Below are 10738 nucleotides of genomic sequence, written 5' to 3'. Positions count from 1 at the left end.
GGGGGGGGGGGGGCGCGACCACGTGGGTCCGCGGGCGGGGGCGGCACCGGGACCACCGGGATGGCCGGGACGGAGAGCGGGGTCACCGGCACTGCCGGCGCCTCTGGGCCACGGCCGGGGCAGCTGCGCCCGCGACGGGCGCGAGAAGCCGCGGCAGCAGCTCCGGGCACCGGCACCGGAACCGGTGCGGGGAGAGAGCCACGTGCTCGGCGCGCACCGGGAAGCGGAGCCGGCGCGGGTTTCCCGGGGCTGGGGGTGTGTCCGGGTGTGTCCGTGTGTCCTGCCCGGCCCTGCAGAGCCGCTCCGGGACGGGCATCCCGCAGGAACCGGCGCCGTGTCCCGCTGAGCGGTGTCGGTAACCGGGCGGGGCCGGCCCGGTCAGCAGCGGGCACCGGGACAGGGATTGAAGCGCTCCCCGAGGAGCCAACGCCGCCGTCACCCGCCCCGCACCGGCTCCGGTATCCCCGGAGTGCCCCCGCACGGGGCTCGGGACGGGAGAGCGAGGCCCCTCCGCATTCCGGTGTGTCCCAAAACCGGGGTGACCCCGGGCACAGCCGAGGGCTGGAGCCGCTTCCGCGGGATGCGGGAATGGGAAGGAAAAGGGGAGAGCTGGAAGAACGGCGGCACAACGTGCAGGTGACCAATTAACGGGCCGGCGGTGGCCTCGGGGAGCCGCAATTAGTGACACATCCCGTCAGCGCGGGCACAAGCGACAATTACCGGGACACAGCCCCGGCCCCTCCCGCGGGTGGAGCCACCGGGAAGCGCCGGGATGAGCGCTGGGAGAGGCGAGCACCGCCCCGGGCCGGGGAGCGCCGCGCTCGGCCCTTCCCGGCACCCGCACGCGCCTCAATCATCCCTCGCTCCCAAAGGATTCCGGTTTCCCGGGAAAGGGATGCGCTCCAGAAACGGGATCCGATGGAATGCGGGCGGGGGGAAGGAGGAGAAGGGGGAGCCCCGCTGCCGGAGGGAAGGGTTAGACGGGATTTGGGGAGGGAATTCCTTCCTGGGAGAGTGGGGAGGGGCTGGGATGGAATTCCCAGAGAAGCTGTGGCTGGCCCTGGATCCCTGGCAGTGCCCGAGGCCGGGTTGGATGAGCTTGGAGCAGCCTGGGACGGTGGGAGGTGTCCCTGCCCATGGCAGGGGTGGCACTGGGTGGGATTTGAGGTCCCTTCCCACCCGAACCATTCCAGGATTCCGTGATCTGATCCTCAGCAGGGGAAAAACCCCTTGAGCAAGAAACCCCTGGCAGCAGCTGACCCCAACATTCCCATTCCAGCTGCAAACAGCTGCCTTTATCCACGGGCTACGAGGCAGCTCCCGGGCTCCAGGTGCTTCCCAAGCCCAGGGCACGGAGAGGAGGAGCAACTTCCAGAGTTTCCTCCCGTGGGGCCAAATCCAGGAAAGTTCCCTCCCCGATGCAGCTGGAAATGAGGCAAAGCAGCCCGACAGGTCCGTGGTGCCTGCAGGGCTCCCCATCCCAAACCACCAGCGATTTCCCACGAGCTCCAGCCGTTCCCTGCGGAAATCCCGTGGAGCAGAGCTCGTGCCGGCCCTGAGGGCTGGTTTTACTCCTTGCTGGGGAAATGGGTTCGCCCACATGGGAATATCCGTCATCCCCCCCAAAAATCCAGGTTACAGGGGATATCCATCATTCCCTGAAAAAGATCCAGATTATAGGGGATATCCGTCATTCCCCCCAAAAATCCAGGTTACAGGGGATAACCACCATTCCCCCCAAAATCCAGGTTACAGGGGATATCCGTCATTCCCCCCAAAAATCCAGGTTACAGGGGATAACCACCATTCCCCCCAAAATCCAGGTTATAGGGGATATCCACCATTCCCCTCAAAATCCAGGTTACAGGGGATATCCATCATTCCCTGAAAAAATCCAGATTATAGGGGATATCCGTCATTCCCCCCAAAATCCAGGTTACAGGGGATATCCACCATTCCCCCCAAAATCCAGGTTACAGGGACAGCCTGGAGCGCCGGGGCTCTGGAGACCCAAATTCCAAGATTCCAGCCCCACCTTTGCCAGGGGCCTGCGGGACAATCCCGGAATTCTCATTTTGTGCCTGGAGCCTCATATTTTAAAATGGGGACAAATCCAGACCCGCTTCTTCCTGGAGGTCCCTGGATGAGGAGCACGAGGGATTCATGCAGTTCCAAGCAAAAACCGAATTCCCAAACTTCTTTTTTCTTCCCAGCTGCTTCCACATCCGCCTGGCAGCTTTTTCCCTGGCAGACTGAACAATATCCCACCCCCTGTGTGAGAGCCTTGCAAAAATCAATGATTTCGCACAGAAAGGTGCATTTTTATGATGTGTTTTTGACAAACCTCACCTTTTCCCAGCTGCTTTGGAGAGCTCACACAGGGATTTAGGAATGGAGAGGTCCCAAAAAGAGTCCAAACACTTCAATTTCCAGCTTATTTGGAGCAGGTGCCTGAACCTTCCAGGCTGGCTCAGTGTCAAACTGGTTTTGTCTCAGCTCCCAGTCACAGCCCATCAGATTTCAGCCACTTTCATTGTTTTGACTGCTGAGAGAAGGAATTTTCCCCCCAGAAATGATTAAAAAATATGAATTAACCCTTAAAAGAATCCCTCGTGGATCTCTGAGCATCCTCTCCTCCAAACCCAGTGGTGGATGTGGCTTTGATCCATTTTTCCGTGAGTTTATCTGAAAAATGTGAGGAACGGGAGGAAGGGGAAGGTGACAGGAACACACAGAGTTTGGTTTGGAACAACTCTGCTGCTTCCTGGGCAGGGAGATGCTCCCAAAAAATGCCTGCAGGAAGCTGAATCCTGTTCCAAAGGGGATTTTCAGCTCAGTTTTGGGAGCAGGAGTCGGGATTCTGTCATCGATCCCCAGTGACAGGAGGGACATGAACCCTCCTGGTGCTGCTGGGAAAGCTGGAATGGCTCCCATTTCCAGAATAAACCTGGAGCAGGAGTGAGGGACCCCACTGGAACCACAGATTTGGGATTTTTAGCCGAGATTTGACACAGAAACTGCCTGGAAGGGGAGGAGGGACAGAGCAGGGGCTCTTCAGACAGGGATGGATCCGGTGGATCCCTCGTTGGATCCCTCAGGTGTCCCTGCTGGGGACTCTCAGCCCCAGGGAACGCTTCCAAATCCTGTGGGCAAAATCACGGAATCATGGAATGGTTTGGGTGGGAAGGAGCTTAAAGCTCATCCATAGGCAGGGACAGGTCGCAGTGTCCCAGGGTGCTCCACAATCCCCTCGTTAATCACCACAATCCCCTCATTAATCAATCGCCCCCTGAGCCCCATCTCAGCCCTTTCCTCACCCCCAAAAACCCCTCTGTCCTTGTCCTGCCCCTCTCTCCAGCATCACTTTGCCTCCAGCAATAAAAAGAAAGATTTCCTATGGAACAGCCAATCCCAAAACTCCTTCCACTGGGAATTAGGCCCTGAGAGGAGTTTGCTCGAGCAGCCGGGCCCAGCCCTTTCCTCACCCCCAAAAACTCCTCTGTCCTTGTCCTGCCCTTTTCCCCGGCATCACTTCGCCTCTAAAGACGTCCTATGGGAAAGGAGAAATCCCAAAATTCCTTTAGCTGGGAATTAAACTGCTCTCAGGGCCTGCACAAGAGGCCAGGCCCAGCCTCATGGTTTGCTCACGGTTGCTGTTGTTTCTGTGCCTCTCCCGGGCTTTGTGGGAGGCCCGAGCGGGATTCCCCGAGCCCGGGGCGCTCCGGGGTTATTTTCGTTTGTCGGTGTGCAGGGAGCAGAAGGGAAAGCGGCTTAGTCTGGGGCCAGGGCTGGGTGCTGACAGCAGGGAAACGCCGCTCAGCCCCGGCTCAGGGCACGCACGATTCCTAAGCCAGGCTTTTTCCCAGCTCCAGCCTCGGGGATGGAGCCGGGCAAGAGCTCTGTGCCTCAAAATTCCCGGTTTTGGGGTGTTTCCCTGCCCTGGAAGCGCTTCCACAATGTTGTTGCCTCGACTTTGCGCTGTTTAAGACAAATTTTTGGGGTCACAATTCATTTTTATTTATCTTTCCTGTCTCTGCTAAATCCTGTCCTGGGCAGTTCTGGAGCACCTGAGGGTGGTTTTAGTTCGGATTACACAGGCTCTGCTCACGGGCTGGGCTAAGCCCTACCCCTGGTGGCACAGGAGGGGTCCTGTAAACAACACCTTGGCCTCTGCTGTCCCCTCACAGCTTTGGGTCCTTTCAGGCACCAAATAAACCCAGCTTTGGGTCCTTTCAGGCTCCAACTAAACTCAGCTTTGGGTCCTTTAAGGCTCCAAATAAACCCAGCTTTGGGTCCTTTCAGGCTCCAAATAAACCCAGCTTTGGGTCCTTTCAGGCTCCAACTAAACTCAGCTTTGGGTCTTCTCAGGCTCCAACTAAACCCAGATCTGGGTCCTTTAAGGCTCCAACTAAACCCAGCTTTGGGTCCTTTCAGGCTCCAAATAAACCCAGCTTTAGGTCCTTTCAGCCTCCAACTAAACCCAGCTTTGGGTCCTTTAAGGCACCAACTAAACCCAGCTTTGGGTCCTTTAAGGCACCAAATAAACCCAGCTTTGGGTCCTTTCAGCCTCCAACTAAACCCAGCTTTGGGTCCTTTAAGGCTCCAACTAAACCCAGCTTTGGGTCCTTTCAGGCTCCAAATAAACCCAGCTCGGGGTCCTTTCAGGCTCCAACTAAACCCAGCTTTGGGTCCTTCAAGGCACCAAAAAACCCCAGCTTTGGGTCCTTTCAGCCTTCAAATACGCCCAGCTTTGGGTCCTCTCAGGCTCCAAGTAAATCCAGATTTGGGTCCTTCAAGGCACCAACTAAACCCAGCTTTGGGTCCTTTCAGGCTCCAAATAAACCCAGCTTTAGGTCCTTTCAGCCTCCAACTAAACCCAGCTTTGGGTCCTTTAAGGCACCAACTAAACCCAGCTTTGGGTCCTTTAAGGCACCAAATAAACCCAGCTTTGGGTCCTTTCAGCCTCCAACTAAACCCAGCTTTGGGTCCTTTAAGGCACCAACTAAACCCAGCTTTGGGTCCTTTAAGGCACCAAATAAACCCAGCTTTGGGTCCTTTCAGGCTCCAACTAAACCCAGCTTTGGGTCCTTTAAGGCTCCAACAGAACACAAGGTGAGGACGTGAATTTCACATTGACATTTTTATTAACGCCAACTGTTTTAAATCTTTTTTGTTGTTGCTTTGTAGTATTTATTGTTGGGTTTTTGTTGGTTCTTTAAAATTTTTTGTTGGGTTTTTGTGGGTTTTTTTTTTTTGAAGTCTTTTCTTTTTTTAAACAATAGCACAAAAATGTCTCAGGGAAGCAATCTGACAAGTTAAATCTGATGACCTTCTGAAAAATCAACAGTTAAGCCACACCAAATACGAATTCCTGTTTAAGGAAATAAGAAAAAGGGGAAGGGAAAAATAAAAAGGAAAAAAACCAAAAAAAAAACCCCAAAAAAACCAACAAAAAAAAAAAAAGCTGGAACTCCAACCTTTGTCTGTTAGAGGGTGGCTGGTTAGTAGGGCCACGCTGCTTTGGGGGGGATGATGGCACAGCTTGGACTTCATCATCATCATCATCATCATCATCATCATCATCACTCATTTAAGGCTTCTGAATCAAATTTCCCACCAACATCAGGGAAAGGAAGGGGAGAAGCTCCGGGCAGGAGGAGCTGGGAGCAGCTGGATCCTCTGGGAAGCGAGGCCAGGGCAGCCCCAGGTGCCCTCGCTGCGCACACGGGGAGAGGGGGCTGGAGGAAATGAAAAAGAAATCAAACTGCACGAACCTTTCTCTCTTTAATGTGGCTGTGAGAGGTGTTTCCTTTACAATCCCGATCTCTCCACGAAGGACATCAGCGAGTGGGACCGACAGGGGAAGGGGGGAACCCAAGAGCAACAGAACAGGGGGGTTTTGGGGGGTTTGGGGTTGGTTTTTTTTCTGGTTTTTTTGTGGGAATTTTTTTTTTGCCGAGAGGTAACACCAAAGGGAAAGGGGGAACCCTACTATCCTTGGGGTGGGGGGGGTTGCAGGGACATCTCCCCAAAACCTTGCACAGACTCTGTGAATCCACACCTGCCTGGCCCAGTGACCTGTTCCACACAAGGCTGAGGCCCCACTCCTGCCCCAGACTCTCCACTGACCTAAAAACCCCTGGTTTCCTCTTTTTTATTGGGGGGAGGAAGGGAGGGAGGGTGTAAAAAACAGAACATCTGTCAATAAGAGTGTCAGGAAAGGGGAGAGGGGGGTGTTAAATATTTTAACCACTGACAAGGCTTGAGGAAGTTTCACAGTTTTGTTATGCTCTATTTTATTACTATCATATTTACAGATTTTTCTCTCTCTTTTTTTTGATTTTTTTTTAATATTTTTGTACTTTTTTCTTTCTCTCTCTCTCTCTCTTTTCTGCAGAATCGCTGATAAATTTTTTTTGTTTTGCTGTCGCTGTTGTTTTTCTTTTTTCAAACAGAATTTTCCCAAATTCTTGGAGTGTGAGCAGGAACCGGTTAAACTCTACATTCACGGTCCAATCCCCACGGGCTTGAGGAGGAGGAGGAGGAGGAGGAGAAGGAGAAGAGGAGGAAATAAACAAAAAAAAAAAAAAACCAAACCAAACAAAACCAAATAAAGGAGGGGGTGAAGGGTGGAAATAAAAGACTCCCAACTTCTTGGCATGTGGATCAGCGGTGGGGGGGCTCCTCCCTGGTCCCCTGGGCTGCGCTGGGGGCCGGTGCTGGCGCTGGGGGCTCACACGGGGGCCGGGGGGGCCCGGCGCTGCTGCAGGAAGTGCTGGATGCTGTCGGCGTCGCGCCGCAGCCACGCCGCGTTCAGCAGGATGTTCTCGCAGCACTGCTGCACCGTGCGCTCGGCCGACGGCGCCGGGTGGCTCTCGAAGAAAGCCTGAGAGGGGCGGGACAAGGACAGAGCTGTGGGAGGAGGGTTTTGAACGGGACCGACCCCTTTGGGTACGCGCAAGTTTGGAGGCGGCGATGGGGAATCGCCCACGGAGAGGGGAAGGGGGGGGAAAGGGAAGCTGAAATCGCAGCGGGGTTTGGGGCTGAGGGAGCTGGAAAATAAAATCACCCGGCTGCCAGCCCTAAAGCTCCGTCAGAGCCACGGGCAGCCCGGCCCTGGGCGCTTCCAGGCACGGGGAAACGGGGAAACGCTTCCAGGCACGGGGGAAACGGTTCCAGGGACTGGGGAAACGCTTCCAGGGACCGGGAAACGCTTCCAGGGACCGGGAAACGCTCCCAGGGACCGGGAAACGCTTCCAGGGACCGGGAAAGGCCCCAGGGATGGGGGAAACGCTTCCAGGCACGGGGGAAACGCTTCCAGGGATGGGAAAACGCTCCCAGGGATGGGGAAACGCTCCCAGGGATGGGGGAAACGCTCCCAGGGATGGGGGAAACGCTTCCAAGGATGGGGAAACGCTTCCAGGGATGGGGAAATGCTTCCAGGGATGGGGAAATGCTTCCAGGGACCGGGAAACGCTTCCAGGGACCGGGAAACGCTTCCAGGGACCGGGAAACGCTTCCAGGGACGGGGAAACGCTTCCAGGGATGGGAAAACGCTCCCAGGGATGGGGAAACGGGGAAACGCTCCCAGGGATGGGGGAAACGCTTCCAAGGATGGGGAAACGCTTCCAGGGATGGGGGAAACGCTTCCAGGGACTGGGGAAACGCTTCCAGGGATGGGGGAAACGCTTCCAGGGATGGGGGAAACGCTTCCAAGCACGGGGGAAACGCTTCCAGGGACGCGGAAACGCTTCCAGGGGCGGGGTATCCAGTCCAGCTCCTGGCCTCGCACTGGATGATCCCGACAGTCCCACCCTGTGCATGCCTGAGGGCATTGTCCGAATGCTCCTGGAGCTCTGGAGCCCACAGGGATCATCAACCCAACTCCTGGCCCTGCTCAGGACACCCCAAAATCCCAGCCTGTGCCTCAGGGCCTTGTCCAAACAGCCCTGGAGCTCTGGAGCCCACAAGGATCACCGAGTCCCACCCCTGGCCCTGCCCAGGACACCCCAAATCCCACCCTGTGCATCCCTGAGGGCATTGTCCGAATGCTCCTGGAGCTCTGGAGCCCACAGGGATCATCAACCCAACTCCTGGCCCTGCTCAGGACACCCCAAATCCCAGCCTGTCCCTGAGGGTGTTGTCCAAATGCTCCTGGAGCTCTGGGACACAGAGGCTTTTCCAAGGAGCAGCTCCCTGCCCTGCCAGGACATTCCTGAGTTTCCAGAATGGGTGGGAATGGCAAAATCCCTCCTTTTCCCTGCTACAGGGGAGCCCCAGGGGCTTTTCCATGGAGCTGCCTCCTGTCCTCGCTGCCAGGGACAGCCCCAGGAGCTGAGCCAGCCCCACAAGCAGCAGCTCCCGGGGTATTTCGGGATATTTGGAGCAGAAAGATCCCAGGGAAGCCACCAGGGCCTTTGGCACAGCCCTGGTCCCGCTCCCAGGTTTCCTCCCAGACTGGACAGTGACCTCCAGGCCCCAGTTTGACTGGACAGTGACCTCCAGGCCCCAGGTTGGCCGGACAGTGACCTCCAGGCCCCAGTTTGGCCGGACAGTGACCTCCAGGCCCCAGTTTGGCCAGACAGTGACCTCCAGGCCCCAGGTTGGCCGGACAGTGACCTCCAGGCCCCAGTTTGGCCAGACAGTGACCTCCAGGCCCCAGGTTGGCCGGACAGTGACCTCCAGGCCCCAGTTTGACAGAACAGTGACCTCCAGGCCCCAGTTTGACTGGACAGTGACCTCCAGGCCCCAGGTTGGCCGGACAGTGACCTCCAGGCCCCAGTTTGGCTGGACAGTGACCTCCAGGCCCCAGTATGGCCGGACAGTGACCTCCAGACCCCAGTTTGACTGGACAGTGACCTCCAGGCCCCAGGTTGGCCGGACAGTGACCTCCAGGCCCGAGGTTGGCCGGCCAGTCTCACATTTCCTCCTGGAGGAGCTTCCCAGGGGCTGCTGTGACTCGGCATTTTCCATGGGACAGGGAGCTGGCACACCCAGGAGCTATCCCTGCCTCCCTCCAAGCAGCTTTTCCCGGGATTTGGCTGTCACTGCCACTCTACAAGGTGACACAGAGGCTCAGACATAGGAAATTCCCCACTAAAAGCTCGGGAATTCTCTTGGGAATGAGCTGGGATTTAAATCTGGGGTGGTTTTCCCGCTCAGTGTTTTGCAAAAGCAAAAGCAAAATATTAATTCTAATGCAACATTTCTCTGTGAAATCATTTCTGCCGTTAAATCTTTTCTGAGAAAAGTCACTGGGTGATAAAAAGGACACAGGCAGCTCAGGGCTCAGCTGACCTTTGGAATAAAAATTCCTTCTGAGTGTTTTCCTAACAGGAAAATGATAATTAATGCCCAAAATTTAAAGTTTCTTCTTCCAAGAAGATGTTTTTGGAAAAAATGTGGGGAAAGAATAAATAATGAAGTCCACACCCACTTTCAGAGCTCTCCCAGTGATGGAAGCTGAAATAATTCTGAATATTTTGAAGTTTTCTTTTTTGGGGAGGCTCAAAACTGCTGCTGAACTCTGCTGGATTTTACCAAAGTTTAAATGAATGAAGCAGAAATCGCTGGAAATTCCAGATTACTTCAAAAATGCTGATTTAAAGCATTTCAATAACGTTTTACCCAACCTAAAGCGGGGCAGTTTGGGGACAGAATGGGCCCAACAACAAAATCCACAGGGATTTGGCTCTTCCAGGCAGAGCAGCCCAAGTTTATCAGCGACAAATTAACAAATTCTTTAATTAAAGCTTCTTACCTTCACTTCTGCAGCCATTTTATCATTTGCAAATCCATCCACTGTGAGCTGAAGGGGAACAAGAAACCAAAATGAAAGGTGAAATTCAACATTTCCACCATTGCCCAGGTGTGTGTGGGAAGGGCTCTTCCCCCAGGGCCCCACGTACCTTTATTAGTCTGGATATTAAGAATCCACCTTGGTATCGATTATAAAGCTCCTCCCAGTTGTCCCTTACGAATTTCCAAGCAGCTTTCCTGCCCTGCTTGCTGCCTCCAGCCACTCCTCCAATCACTGACACCGTGTCCTGGGGACGTACCTCTTCCTGGGGAGGGAAAAGGCATCAATATTCCACGTTTTCCCAGCAATTCCAGCGCCTTGGCTTGCAGGTTTTAGGCATTTCTACACCGAATCTGTCCGTTAAAGCGCTTTTTGGGCCGCCAAAAATTTAACGTACGACTCAAAGATCGAAGGAAAAGCAAATCCCCCTGAGTTATTCTCAGGTTACACCCATGAAAATCTGATTTTACTAAAGACTGGCAAGATTTAGAGAGGTCATTTTGGCTCTTTGGAAAATGGAGAGGTCAAAGTGCATTTTGGTTTCCTGGGAATGGGTGCTGGAAGCACAGCACTGCCAGGAAATTTGGGATGAACTTCCCCAGCACCAGGAAATAACTGCTGGGAATACAGAAAATCCCTGCAGCAGGTGCCTGCAACCAGATCAAGCAGGTTTTTCTTCATTTGGAGCCACCTCACTCGGATTTTTCTTAATTTGGAACCAACTCATTTAAGATTTTTCTTAATCTAGATGCAGATCACTCAAATTTTTGTTACTCTGGAACCAACTCAGATTTTTGTTCATTTTGAACCAACTCTCTCAGATTTTTCTTGATTTGGAACCAATTCTCTCAGATTTTTCTTAATTTGGAACCAATTCTCTCAGATTTTTCTGAATTTGGAACCAATTCTCAGATTTTTCTGAATTTGGAACCAATTCTC

At 54.2% G+C, this 10738-nt stretch overlaps 1 protein-coding gene and 1 long non-coding RNA gene across 2 annotated transcripts in view; both read right to left on the bottom strand.

Moving 5' to 3' along the window:
- Positions 1-5765: 5765 nt before the first annotated feature.
- Positions 5766-10738, bottom strand: part of NPEPPS (aminopeptidase puromycin sensitive) — a 32576-nt gene continuing 27603 nt past the window's right edge. Inside the window, exons 20-22 of the mRNA XM_042020150.1 lie at positions 9909-10064; positions 9761-9808; positions 5766-6886 (exon numbers count right to left, since the gene is read on the bottom strand). Coding sequence (XP_041876084.1) covers positions 6734-6886; positions 9761-9808; positions 9909-10064 — 357 coding nt within the window. The 3' untranslated portion in view covers positions 5766-6733. The remainder of the gene's footprint in view (positions 6887-9760; positions 9809-9908; positions 10065-10738) is intronic.
- Positions 8144-9754, bottom strand: LOC121660712. The gene is made up of 2 exons (XR_006014748.1): positions 8680-9754; positions 8144-8469 (listed from the first exon to the last, which is right to left on the bottom strand). It is a non-coding gene; the product is annotated as an uncharacterized LOC121660712 (long non-coding RNA).

The sequence above is a fragment of the Corvus kubaryi genome, unplaced genomic scaffold (assembly GCF_017639235.1).
Source record: "Corvus kubaryi isolate FWS band 111438036 unplaced genomic scaffold, C.kubaryi_AGA036_p1.0 36838, whole genome shotgun sequence".
Taxonomy (NCBI): Eukaryota; Metazoa; Chordata; class Aves; order Passeriformes; family Corvidae; genus Corvus; species Corvus kubaryi.
The sequence above is the reverse complement of the archived record's forward strand: the minus strand, read 5'-3'. Positions and strand labels throughout refer to the sequence as shown.